This window comes from Pseudophryne corroboree, chromosome 3 (assembly GCF_028390025.1).
Source record: "Pseudophryne corroboree isolate aPseCor3 chromosome 3, aPseCor3.hap2, whole genome shotgun sequence".
Classification (NCBI taxonomy): Eukaryota; Metazoa; Chordata; class Amphibia; order Anura; family Myobatrachidae; genus Pseudophryne; species Pseudophryne corroboree.
Window position 1 is genome coordinate 222273521 of NC_086446.1, and position 13578 is coordinate 222287098.

Below are 13578 nucleotides of genomic sequence, written 5' to 3' on the forward strand. Positions count from 1 at the left end.
TGCAAACCCGTAGACCTATTTGAACACCCATGGTGTTACCAGAGCGTCTACTGCTACTGCCTGAGGGTCACGAGACCTGGCACAATACCTCCGAAGCTTCTTGTTGAGGCGTGACACCATCATGTCCATTTGAGGAGTTCCCCAAAGACGCGTTACGTCTGCAAAGACTTCTTGATGAAGTCCCCACTCTCCCGGATGGAGATCGTGTCTGCTGAGGAAGTCTGCTTCCCAGTTGTCCACTGCCGGAATGAAGACAGCCGACAGAGCGCTTACGTGATTTTCCGCCCAGCGAAGAATCCTGCTGGCTTCTGCCATCGAGACTCTGCTTCTTGTCCCGCCTTGGCAGTTCACATGAGCCACTGCTGTGACCTTGTCTGATTGAATCAGAACCGGTAGGTTTCGAAGAAGACTCTCCGCTTGTCAAAGGCCGTTGTAAATGGCCCTGAGTTCCAACACATTGATGTGTAGACAGGACTCCTGGTCTGACCACAGTCCCTGAAAATTTCTTCCTTCTGTGTCTGCTACCCATCCTCGGAGGCTCGCGTCCGTGGTAACCAGGATCCAATCCTGAATTCCGAACCTGCAACCCTCCAGCAGATGAGTACTTTGCAACCCCCACAGGAGAGGCACCCTGGTCCCTGGGGACAGTTATTTTCCGATGTAAGTGCAGATGGGACCCGGACCACTTGTCCAGAAGGTCCCATTGAAAAGTCCTTGCATGGAACCTTCCGAAGGGAATGGCCTCGTAGGCCGCCACCATTTTTCCCAGAACTCAAGTGCATTGGTGAACAGACACCCTTTTTGTTTTTAGCAGGTCTCTGACCATGTTCTGGATGTCCTGGGCTTTCTCGAGTGGGAGAAAGACCTTCATTTGTTTCGTATGCAGTATCATACCTAGGAACGTTAGTCGAGTTGTCGGAATCAACCGACTTCGGTAGATTTAGAACCCAACCGTGTTGCTGGAGCACTCTCAGAGAGAGCGCCACACTGCTCAGCAATTTCTCTGGATCTTGATTTTATTAGGAGATAGTCCAAGTATGGGATAATTGTGACTCCATGCTTGTGCAGGACCAACATCATTTCCGCCATTATCTTGGTGAAAATCCTCGGGGCCGTGGAAAGCCCAAACGGCAACGTCTGAAATTGGTAATGACAATCCTGTACAGCGAATCTCAGGTATTCCTGATGGGGGGGGGGAATATATGGGGACATGAAGGTACGCATCCTTTATGTCCAGAGACACCATAAACTCCCCCTCCTCCATATTGGCTATTATCGCTCTGAGTGATTCCATTTTGAATTTGAATCTTTATGTAAAGGATTAGGGATTTCAGATTCAAAATAGGTCTGACCGAACCGTCCGGTTTCGGGACCACAAATAGGGTTGAATAGTAACCTCTTCCCTGCTGGTTCAGGGGAACCCTGATTATTACTTGCTGTAGACACAGCGTTTGAATTACAGCTAAGACTACATCCCGTTCCGATGTGGAAGCTGGTAGAGCAGATTTGAAAAATCGGCGCGGGGGCACCTCTGCGAATTCCAGTTTGTAACCCTGGGAAACTATTTTCAACACCCAAGGATTCAGGCCTGAGCTGACCTAGGCCTGGCTGAAAAGTCGAAGACGTGCACCCACCGGTGCGGACTACCTCAGGGGAGCCCCAGCGTCATGCTGTGGGATTTGGAGTAGCTGGGGAGGACTTTTGTTCCTGGGCACCTGCCGAAGCAGGTGCTCTTTTGCCTCTGCCCTTACCTCTGGTGAGGAAAGAGGATCCCCGACCTCTTCTGGACTTGTGCGACCGAAAGGACTGCATCTGATAGGGTGGTACTTTCGTTTGCTGTTGGGGAATAAATGGTAAAAAGTTTGATTTACCTGCTGTAGCTGTGGAAACCAGGTCAGTCAGCCTATCCCCAAACAATACATCTCCCTTATAGGGTAGAACTTCCATATGTTTTTTGGAAACTGCATCACCCGTCCATTGGCGAGTCCATAAGGATCTTCTCGCAGAGATAGACATGGCATTGGCCCTAGAAGCCAGCAACCCAATGTCCCTTTGAGCATCCCTCATAAATAAAACTGCGTCTTTAATATGGGCTAGAGTTAATATAGTATCCTTATCCATCTTATCAAGATCAGCTGTCAGCTCATCTGTCCAAACTGAAATCGCGCTACACACCCATGCTGACGCAATTGTCGGTCTAAGGACTGCTCCAGTATGAGAATAAATACACTTTAAGGTAGTCTCTTGCCTGCGATCTGCAGGGTCCCTAAGGGCAGCTATGTCAGGAGACGGTAGCGCCACTTTCTTAGACAAGCGCGTCAGGGCCTTGTCCACAGTGGGAGGTGATTCCCAACGCTCCCTGTCCTGTTTAGGGAAGGGGTATGCCATATAAATTCTTTTGGGTATCTGCTGTCTCTTTTCCGGAGTCTCCCAAGCTTTTTCAAAGAAATCATTTAGTTCATGAGATGTGGGAACGTTAATAATCTGTTTCTTTCCCTTAAACATGTGCACCCTTGTGTCGGGGACCGAGGGTTCATCCGCAATATGCAACACATCCCTTATTGCCACAATCATACTGAATGCTTTGTCACCCTAGGGTGCAATTTCACTTCGTCATAGTCGACACTGGAATCAGAGTCTGTGTCGGTAGTAGTGTCTTGTGTTAAGGGACGCTTTTGAGACCCCGACGGGCCCTGTGAGTCGGTCCAATCCGAGGATTGACCCCCTGATGTCCCCCCTAATTCAGCCTTATCAAGCCGCTTCTGTAAGGATGCCACACTTGCATTCAACATATGCCACATGTTCATCCATTCCTGAGTCGGCACAACCGTCGGGGTCACCACTCATTTGCTCCACCTCCTCCTTGGAAAAGCCTTCCGTTTCAGACATGTCGACACCACGTACCGACACCCCACACACAGGGATTAACCTATAAGGGGACAAAACCCCAACCAGGCCCTTAGGAGAGACAGAGTATGCCAGCACACACCCAGCGCTTAACACTGGAAATATATGACCAGATAGCGCTTTTATATATAAAATGACCAGATTCCCACTCACTGCGCTCAAAATGCCCCCCTCCTCTTTTTTCCAGCCTGAATGTTCAGCAGGGGAGAGAGACCAGGTAGCCAGCGTTTTCCTCATGCAGCTTCTGTGGAGAAAATGGCGCTGGTTAGTGCTGGGGATCAACCTCCGCCCACCAGACGGCGGGCTTCGGTCCCGGTGATTTTTTTTTATAGAAAATGGTGGGGGATCGTAGAATTACTGCCCCGCAGCCTAATCTACGTGGTCAGTGCCCAAATGTGAGGTTTATTGCTGCCCAGGGCACCCCCCCCCCCCCCCTGCGCCCTGCACTCTTCAGTGCTGCTCTGTGTGTGAATGGGAGCAATGGCGAAGATCTGATGTCTTCTGCCGCCTATGATGTCTTCTGCCTTCTCATACTCGCCCGGCGGCGCGGCTCTGGGACAAACCCCAGGTGAGACCTGTGTTCGACTCCCTCTGGAGCTAATGGTGTCCAGTAGCCTTAGAAACAGAGCCCAACCGTTAAGCCAGCCCTGCTTCTCTCCCCTCAGTCCCACGATGCAGGGAGCCTGTTGCCAACAGGACTCCCTGAAAATAAAAAACCTAACAAAATTTTTTCCACAGAAAACTCTGGAGAGCTCTCTGCAGTGCACCCATTCTCCTCTGGGCACAAAATCTAACTGAGGTCTGGAGGAGGGGCATAGAGGGAGGAGCCAGTGCACACCCATAGTCAAAGTTCTTTTTAGGTGCCCTGTCTCCTGCGGAGCCCATCTAACCCCATGGTCCTTACGGAGTCCCCAGCATCCTCTAGGACGTAAGAGAAATGTTCAATACTTCAGGCAAGTGTCCAAGAAGAAACGTAGAGAGTTTATGGACTGAAGTGTAAAACCATTTCACAGAAGATATAAAAAGTAGTCTATACCATGAATAAGCTGCAGAAAAAAACTCACGGTATGTCCAATTGTGTTGGCATATGTATCTGCTATCCATGACATTTCCCTCTCCCCAGTACTCATATCAGGAGCAGGGACATCAATACCAGGTCCTATGTGAAAGAAAGGCAATCATTTAAGTTCTATTAAAAGCTAAAGACCTCTCCATTCACAACATTGAGCCAAGGTGAACATAGGCCTTGGAAACTAGCATTTGTTGAAGGCCTTCAATTTGCACTCTTAAAAGCCCATTACAAACCATGATAGATAATGTTGTGTAGTATCACACTTGGGTCAGGCAGTTTTTACATGTACTATTGAGCCAGTCACTAGAACAGTGGTTCTGAACGCCCAAGTACCCAACAGGTAATGAGTGGATTTTTTTTTTAATCAATCATACAGTTTCCAAAGACAGACCGCTTCAAAACATGTAGCAGCTTTAAGGATACAGAGGGAAACCAAAATCCCTTATTCGCTCAATTGCTACAATTTAAACAAAACATTTCATACAAAAAAAAAAAAAAAGTAAATTGTTTACATAAAAGCCATGTTCACTTTAACATGTATATCCATGTACACTAAGTTGAAAATTTGTATGCCCATATATTAGTGGAATACGAGTCTAGTAACTCAGCTATTATTGAAAGCCAAATATACTTCCCAACATGACCCTTTCCAGGAAGAACAAAAATGCAGTTCCTGGACTTCACTCCCTTAATTTCGGACTGCCATCACCTGTGCTAAACTAGTTCATTACTCGATAAGAAGTGTTTTAACACAGGTGGCGCAATCACAGATTAAGTTGGAAGTCCAGGAACAGAATTTAGTCCCTCCTGGAAAGGGTCATGTTGGGAGGTAGGCAATATTAGTCTTCAGACATTGGCAAAAACACGTTGTAATAACCCAGTTATCACCCCATCTCATGTACAGATGTGTCCAGATATAAATTTATTCAAATCACATAAATAGCCCCACTTGGCACCAAGATGCCAGGTGACCTATGTATTGTGGTCGATTTTCACGTGGTCAGGACACACACACAAAAAAAAAAAAGACAGCTATGTGTCTGGACCCTTGCACCAAGTGTCAACATATGTGCCTCTCAGATACATATTCTCCAACAGAACAGAGGTTAAAAAATAAAATAAAAAAAATAAAGTGTACATTTTATTCTGGGGCCAGACACCTAGTACAGGTTGAGTATCCCATATCCAAATATTCCGAAATACGGAATATTCCGAAATACGGACTTTTTTGAGTGAGAGTGAGATAGTGAAACCTTTGTTTTTTGATGGCTCAATGTACACAAACTTTGTTTAATACACAAAGTTATTAAAAATATTGTATTAAATGACCTTCAGGCTGTGTGTATAAGGTGTATATGAAACATAAATGAATTGTGTGAATGTAGACACACTTTGTTTAATGCACAAAGTTATAAAAAATATTGGCTAAAATTACCTTCAGGCTGTGTGTATAAGGTGTATATGTAACAAATGCATTCTGTGCTTAGATTTAGGTCCCATCACCATGATATCTCATTATGGTATGCAATTATTCCAAAATACGGAAAAATCCCATATCCAAAATACCTCTGGTCCCAAGCATTTTGGATAAGGGAGACTCAACCTGTATAAATTCTATGGGCGTTAAGAGCCCCATACTCTAGATAAATGCCCAATTTCATATAATTTCAGGCTAATATATTGGGTGAAACCAGGCATTTTGGATGCGTTTCCGATCAGAGTACCCGTGGGGGTCAGATCAGCTCCCCTAGATAGTTAGTGCTGCACTCGTGATCTGTTCCCGCAGGCATGGCTGGGATCACATAAGATATTGCATGCAAAATGTACCAAATCATATGGAATCTTACGGTACCGCTCCCGGGAGAGTTCAAGGGAAATCGCCTCCAACTTAAGTCAGACATATCGTTGTAGTGTATGGGACCTTTTAGTATAAATTCTATAGAAGTTCAATATCTGTTAATAGATGAGTGAACACCCAACAGACTACTAAATCTTACTCCCAAGCAAGTTCAAATTGCTCCACTGCTAGATGGTCAGATGCAATTATGCGAGACTGCATCTCTTCTCAGAAAATTGCTGCTCAATCGATGTGGGTTTCTGGAGTTTGGGAGATTTGCTTCGGGATGAATAAAGCAATGAATCTGAACGAAATTACACTGCAGCACACTGAATGTGATGTTACCGGCACATAGCTCCATAAAGGATAAATTATCCACAGAAAGAATTTAATTATAGACATGACGCATGGGACAGTGTAGGCAGAAACAGACAAAGAAAATGAAAGCATCCCCATATAAGAGTTAATGGGGAGGAGTATAGAGGTGCAGTTTGTTAAGCATGTTCCATATATCTAGAGTGAATCATACAGACGAGATGGGGTATGTCAAGGCTCTTACCTTGGCATCCCAGAGCTTTTCCCTCAACTAGATTTTTCCACATCTATATACACTAGACTAGTCTGCCAGGACACTGGCTCAGTTGAGTGGCGTGGTAGTGTCTTTCAAAAATAGTGATCCCTAACACAAAGTTGTAGGCACGCTCTTATTTCTTGGATTCTTCACTTCCAAAAATGAAATTAAAGTAAAAAAAAGGACTAAAGATTAAAGTTGTGACTTTGACATTTAAAAATGGTACATCTGCCAGGGCAAGACCTTCATCTTTCTTGGTTTGGTAGAATTAATTCTGTAAATAGGGGATTCCATATGACCAGGTCTTTAACATTTGTCTAACAGAGGGGTGGCATTAGCATGAAAACTTTTGTAAGATATGATAGCTAGGGAATACAATGGAAAACCGAAGTTCCAATCATTTTGTTGTGAGGGGTGGTATTTGTTCCCGTTTATTTTGAAATATACATATTACAGTTGTGAAAAAAAAAAAAAAAAAAAACCAAACACTGGTTTATATCAGGGTTTATATATAATGATGATGAAAATAAAATCTTTCTAACAAGGTATCCGTTCACAAATTTCTCTTATCCTTTCAAGAACATCTGTGTTCCAACTACCCACCTTTTAAAACCAGCAATCTCCCAAAAGGGAGTGTTATATAGTGGGGGGGGGGGGGGGGGGGGGGGGGTTTCAAAATGTGTTTACAAATCCGAGTAATGGACTTGTACAATAAAAAAAAAAAAAAAAAAAAAAAAAAGCCTCATGTACTAGAAACCTTGACCAACCATGCGTTAATTCTTTCTAACATTATGTTATTAGGCTTTATTTATTTTACATCAATAAAACCAACTTCTTGCAGCTTATTCCTATTACTTCTGAAATATGTAGATACTGTAAACTAAACATTTATAAATACAAAGTACTCTGATGAAATTGAAAATAAAAAAGTTAACGTCCAGCATTAGTCCTACTTTGTACTTATAATTAAATAAATCTGAATAGTAAGACAAGAAAAATGGCTCTTCCGAGAAAACAGAGCTAAGCATTAGCACTGGGCATGCCACTGGCATTAAACATCTTGAATGAAAAACTATTTGGTTTAACACAAGGGGGTTTAAGCCTTCCAACCCTGATAATGCAATATGAAAAAAAAAATAAAAATAAAAAAATAGAAAAAAAATTAATATATATATATATATATATATATATATATATATATATATATATATATATATATATATATATATATATATATATATATATATTTTTTTTTATTAAGATAGAACACATGCACACCTGCAATATGCTTTAAAGGACAAAATGAGTTTGTAAATATACCAATACCTCTCCATATGATGCAGCCATCAGATAAGCACTATTTTTTTTTTTTTTTTTTTTTTATTGTACAAGTCCATTACTCGGATTTGTAAACACATTTTGAAACCCCCTCCCCCCCCCCCCCCCCCCCCACTATATAACACTCCCTTTTGGGAGATTGCTGGTTTTAAAAGGTGGGTAGTTGGAACACAGATGTTCTTGAAAGGATAAGAGAAATTTGTGAACGGATACCTTGTTAGAAAGATTTTATTTTCATCATCATTATGGTGTTGGAGTTGTGGCACAGCGAGTGGAGTACTTTTTCACATAAAGGGCATTATACAAATCAACCCCAATCTGTTTTCGGCAGATAAACAGCCAGATATCACGATTAACGACCAATAGTCATTTTTGTAGTACCCAAACGGACCTGTGATCGTGCGATAACACACGGGATCAGGGATTAGCCCCAATCCCATGTGTTATCACAGCTACGGCAGCTGATCCTATTAGCAGCAGAAGATATTCCCCTAAATGCTTTTAATAGCGCTGATGACGTGAGCTAGCACTTTTTGCACTGTATGCAAGCACCAGTCATTCCCACATTTTATTTAGACACCCATCTCTCCCTGCCTGTGTTATACTGTCTATTGCTTGCAGAGCATGGGAGCATTAAGAAGGAGTCCAAAAATAAGAATTTACTTACCGATAATTCTATTTCTCATAGTCCATAGTGGATGCTGGGGACTCCGAAAGGACCATGGGGAATAGCAGCTCCGCAGGAGACTGGGCACAAAAGTAAAAGCTTTAGGACTACCTGGTGTGCACTGGCTCCTCCCCCTATGACCCTCCTCCAAGCCTCAGTTAGGATACTGTGCCCGGACGAGCGTACATAATAAGAAAGGATTTTGAATCCCGGGTAAGACTCATACCAGCCACAACAATCACACCGTACAACTTGTGATCTGAACCCAGTTAACAGCATGATAACAGAGGAGCCTCTGAAAAGATGGCTCACAACAATAATAACCCGATTTTTGTAACAATAATTATGTACAAGTATTGCAGACAATCCGCACTTGGGATGGGCGCCCAGCATCCACTACGGACTATGAGAAATAGAATTATCGGTAAGTAAATTCTTATTTTCTGACGTCCTAGTGGATGCTGGGGACTCCGAAAGGACCATGGGGATTATACCAAAGCTCCCAAACGGGCGGGAGAGTGCGGATGACTCTGCAGCACCGAATGAGAGAACTCCAGGTCCTCCTCAGCCAGGGTATCAAATTTGTAGAATTTAGCAAACGTGTTTGCCCCTGACCAAGTAGCTGCTCGGCAAAGTTGTAAAGCCGAGACCCCTCGGGCAGCCGCCCAAGATGAGCCCACTTTCCTTGTGGAATGGGCTTTTACAGATTTTGGCTGTGGCAGGCCTGCCACAGAATGTGCAAGCTGAATTGTACTACAAATCCAACGAGCAATAGTCTGCTTAGAAGCAGGAGCACCCAGCTTGTTGGGTGCATACAGGATAAACAGCGAGTCAGATTTTCTGACTCCAGCCGTCCTGGAAACATATTTTCAGGGCCCTGACTATGTCCAGTAACTTGGAATCCTCCAAGTCCCTAGTAGCCGCAGGCACCACAATAGGCTGGTTTAAGTGAAATGCTGAAACCACCTTAGGGAGAAATTGAGGACGAGTCCTCAATTCTGCCCTGTCCGTATGAAAAATTAGGTAAGGGCTTTTATAGGATAAAGCCGCTAATTCTGAAACACGCCTGGCTGAAGCCAGGGCTAACAGCATTACCACTTTCCATGTGAGATATTTTAAGTCCACAGTGGTGAGTGGTTCAAACCAATGTGATTTTAGGAACCCCAAAGCTACATTGAGATCCCAAGGTGCCACTGGAGGCACAGAAGGAGGCTGTATATGCAGTACTCCCTTGACAAACGTCTGAACTTCAGGAACTGAAGCTAGTTCTTTTTGGAAGAATATTGACAGGGCCGAAATTTGAACCTTAATGGACCCTAATTTTAGGCCCATAGACAGTCCTGTTTGCAGGAAATGCAGGAAACGACCCAGTTGAAATTCCTCTGTAGGGGCCTTCCTGGCCTCACACCACGCAACATTTACGCCAAATACGGTGATAATGTTGCAGTTACATCCTTCCTGGCTTTGATCAGGGTAGGGATGACTTCATCCGGAATGCCTTTTTCCTTCAGGATCCGGCGTTCAACCGCCCTGCCGTCAAACGCAGCCGCGGTAAGTCTTGGAACAGACATGGTCTTTGCTGGAGCAGGTCCTTTCTTAGAGGTAGAGGCCACGGGTCTTCCGTGAGCATCTCTTGAAGTTCCGGGTACCAAGTCCTTCTTGGCCAATCCGGAGCTACGAGTATAGTCCTTACTCCTCTCCTTCTTATGATATGATTCTCAGTACCTTGGGTATGAGAGGCAGAGGAGGGAACACATACACTGACTGGTACACCCACGGTGTTACCAGAGCGTCCACAGCTATTGCCTGAGGGTCCCTTGATCTGGCGCAATATCTGTCCAGTTTTTTGTTGAGGCGGGACGCCATCATGTCTACCTTTGGTTTTTCCCAACGGTTCACAATCATGTGGAAGACTTCTGGGTGAAGTCCCCACTCCCCCGGGTGGAGGTCGTGTCTGCTGAGGAAGTCTGCTTCCCAGTTGTCCACTCCCGGAATGAACACTGCTGACAGTGCGATCACATGATTTTCCGCCCAGCGAAGAATCCTTGCAACTTCCGTCATTGCCCTCCTGCTTCTTGTGCCGCCCTGTCTGTTTACGTGGGCGACTGCCGTGATGTTGTCCGACTGGATCAACACTGGCTGACCCTGAAGCAGAGGCCTTGCCTGACTTAGGGCATTGTAAATGGCCCTTAGTTCCAGGATATTTATGTGAAGTGACGTTTCCATGCTTGACCACAAGCCCTGGAAATTTCTTCCCTGTGTGACTGCTCCCCAGCCTCTCAGGCTGGCATCCGTGGTCACCAGGACCCAGTCCTGAATGCCGAATCTGCGGCCCTCTAGAAGATGAGCACTCTGTAACCACCACAGGAGAGACACCCTTGTCCTTGGAGACAGGGTTATCCGCTGATGCATTTGAAGATGCGAACCGGACCATTTGTCCAGCAGATCCCACTGAAAAGTTCTTACGTGGAATCTGCCGAATGGAATCGCTTCGTAAGAAGCCACCATTTTTCCCAGGACCCTTGTGCATTGATGCACTGACACTTGGCCTGGTTTTAGGAGGTTCCTGACTAGGTCTGATAACTCCCTGGCTTTCTCCTCCGGGAGAAACACCTTTTTCTGTACTGTGTCCAGAATCATCCCTAGGAACAGCAGACGTGTCGTCGGAATCAGCTGCGATTTTGGAATATTTAGAATCCATCCGTGCTGTCGTAGTACTACTTGAGATAGAGGTCGGAGTAGCACTAACTGTTCTCTGGACCTTGCCCTTATCAGGAGATCGTCCAAGTAAGGGATAATTAAGACGCCTTTTCTTCGAAGAAGAATCATTTCGGCCATTACCTTGGTAAAGACCCGGGGTGCCGTGGACAATCCAAACGGCAGCGTCTGAAACCGATAGTGACAGTTCTGTACCACAAACCTGAGGTACCCTTGGTGAGAAGGGCAAATTGGGGACATGGAGGTAAGCATCCTTGATGTCCAGAGACACCATATAGTCCCCTTCTTCCAGGTTCGCTATCACTGCTCTGAGTGATTCCATCTTGAATTTGAACCTTTGTATGTAAGTGTTCAAGGATTTCAGATTTAAAATAGGTCTCACCGAGCCGTCCGGCTTCGGTACCACAAACAGCGTGGAATAATACCCCTTTCCCTGTTGTAGGAGGGGTACCTCGATTATCACCTGCTGGGAATACAGCTTGTGAATGGCTTCCAATACTGCCTCCCTGTCGGGGGGAGACGTTGGTAAAGCAGACTTCAGGAACAGGCGAGGGGGGAGACGTCTCGAATTCCAATTTGTACCCCTGAGATACTACCTGCAGGATCCAGGGGTCCACTTGCGAGTGAGCCCACTGCGCGCTGAAATTCTTGAGACGGGCCCCCACCGTGCCCGAGTCCGCTTGTAAGGCCCCAGCGTCATGCTGAGGACTTGGCAGAAGCGGGGGAGGGCTTCTCTTCGTGGGAAGAGGCTGTCTGCTGCAGTCTTTTTCCCCTTCCTCTGCCCCGGGGCAGATATGAGTGGCCTTTTGCCCGCTTGCCCTTATGGGGACGAAAGGACTGAGCCTGAAAAGACGGTGTCTTTTTCTGCTGAGAGGTGACCTGGGGTAAAAAGGTGGATTTCCCAGCCGTTGCCGTGGCCACCAGGTCCGATAGACCGACCCCAAATAACTCCTCCCCTTTATACGGCAATACTTCCATATGCCGTTTGGAATCCGCATCACCTGACCACTGTCGCGTCCATAACCCTCTTCTGGCAGAAATGGACAGCGCACTTACTCTTGATGCCAGAGTGCAAATATCCCTCTGTGCATCTCGCATATATAGAAATGCATCCTTTAAATGCTCTATAGTCAATAGTATATTGTCCCTGTCCAGGGTATCAATATTTTCAGTCAGGGAATCCGACCAAGCCACCCCAGCACTGCACATCCAGGCTGAGGCGGCGATTGCTTGCTGGTCGCAGTATAATACCAGTATGTGTGTATATACTTTTTAGGATATTTTCCAGCTTCCTATCAGCTGGTTCCTTGAGGGCGGCCGTATCAGGAGACGGTAACGCCACTTGTTTTGATAAGCGTGTGAGCGCCTTATCTACCCTAGGGGATGTTTCCCAACGTGCCCTAACCTCTGGCGGGCAAGGGTATAATGCCAATAATTTTTTAGAAATTAGCAGTTTTTTATCGGGGGAAACCCACGCTTCATCACACACCTCATTTAATTCATCTGATTCAGGAAAAACTACAGGTAGTTTTTTCACACCCCACATAATACCCTTTTTTGTGGTACTTGTAGTATCAGAAATGTTCAAAACCTCCTTCATTGCCGTGATCATGTAACGTGTGGCCCTACTGGAAAATACGTTTGTTTCCTCACTGTCGACACTGGAGTCAGTGTCTGTGTCGACCATCTGAGGTAACAGGCGCTTTAGAGCCCCTGACGGTGTTTGAGACGCCTGTACAGGTATTAACTGATTTGCCGGCTGTCTCATGTCGTCAGTCTTTTGTAAAGTGCTGACACTATCACGTAATTCCTTCCATAAGACCATCCAGTCAGGTGTCGACTCCCTAGGGGGTGACATCACTAATACAGGCAATTGCTCCGCCTCCACACCATTTTCCTCCTCATACATGTCGACACAACGTACCGACACAGCACACACACAGGGAATGCTCTGATAGAGGACAGGACCCCACTAGCCCTTTGGTGAGGGAGAGTTTGCCAGCACACACCAGAGCGCTATATATATTATATATATATATATATATATATATATATATATATATATACACACATACATATACAGGGATAACCTTATATAAGTGTTTCTCCCTGATATAGCTGCTGTATATATTTATCTGCCAAATTAGTGCCCCCCCTCTCTTGTTTTACCCCGTTCCTGTAGTGCAGGACTGCAGGGGAGAGTCAGGGAGCTTTCCTCCAACGGAGCTGTGAGGAAAAAATGGCGCCAGTGTGCTGAGGAGATCGGCTCCGCCCCCTTCTCGGCAGCCTTTCTCCCGCTTTATGGAAAAATTGGCAGGAGTTAAATGCATCCATATAGCCCAGGAGCTATATGTGATGTATTTTTTTGCCATATAAGGTGTTTTTATTGCGTCTCAGGGCACCCCCCCCCCCCAGCGCCCTGCACCCTCAGTGACCGGAGTGTGAAGTGTGCTGAGAGCAATGGCGCA

General features: G+C 45.4%; 1 protein-coding gene across 1 annotated transcript in view; it reads right to left on the reverse strand.

Moving 5' to 3' along the window:
* Window positions 1-13578, reverse strand: part of LOC135055141 (glutamate dehydrogenase, mitochondrial) — a 72658-nt gene that overhangs the window by 42621 nt on the left and 16459 nt on the right. The window contains exon 5 of the mRNA XM_063958833.1: window positions 3972-4066. Coding sequence (XP_063814903.1) covers window positions 3972-4066 — 95 coding nt within the window. The remainder of the gene's footprint in view (window positions 1-3971; window positions 4067-13578) is intronic.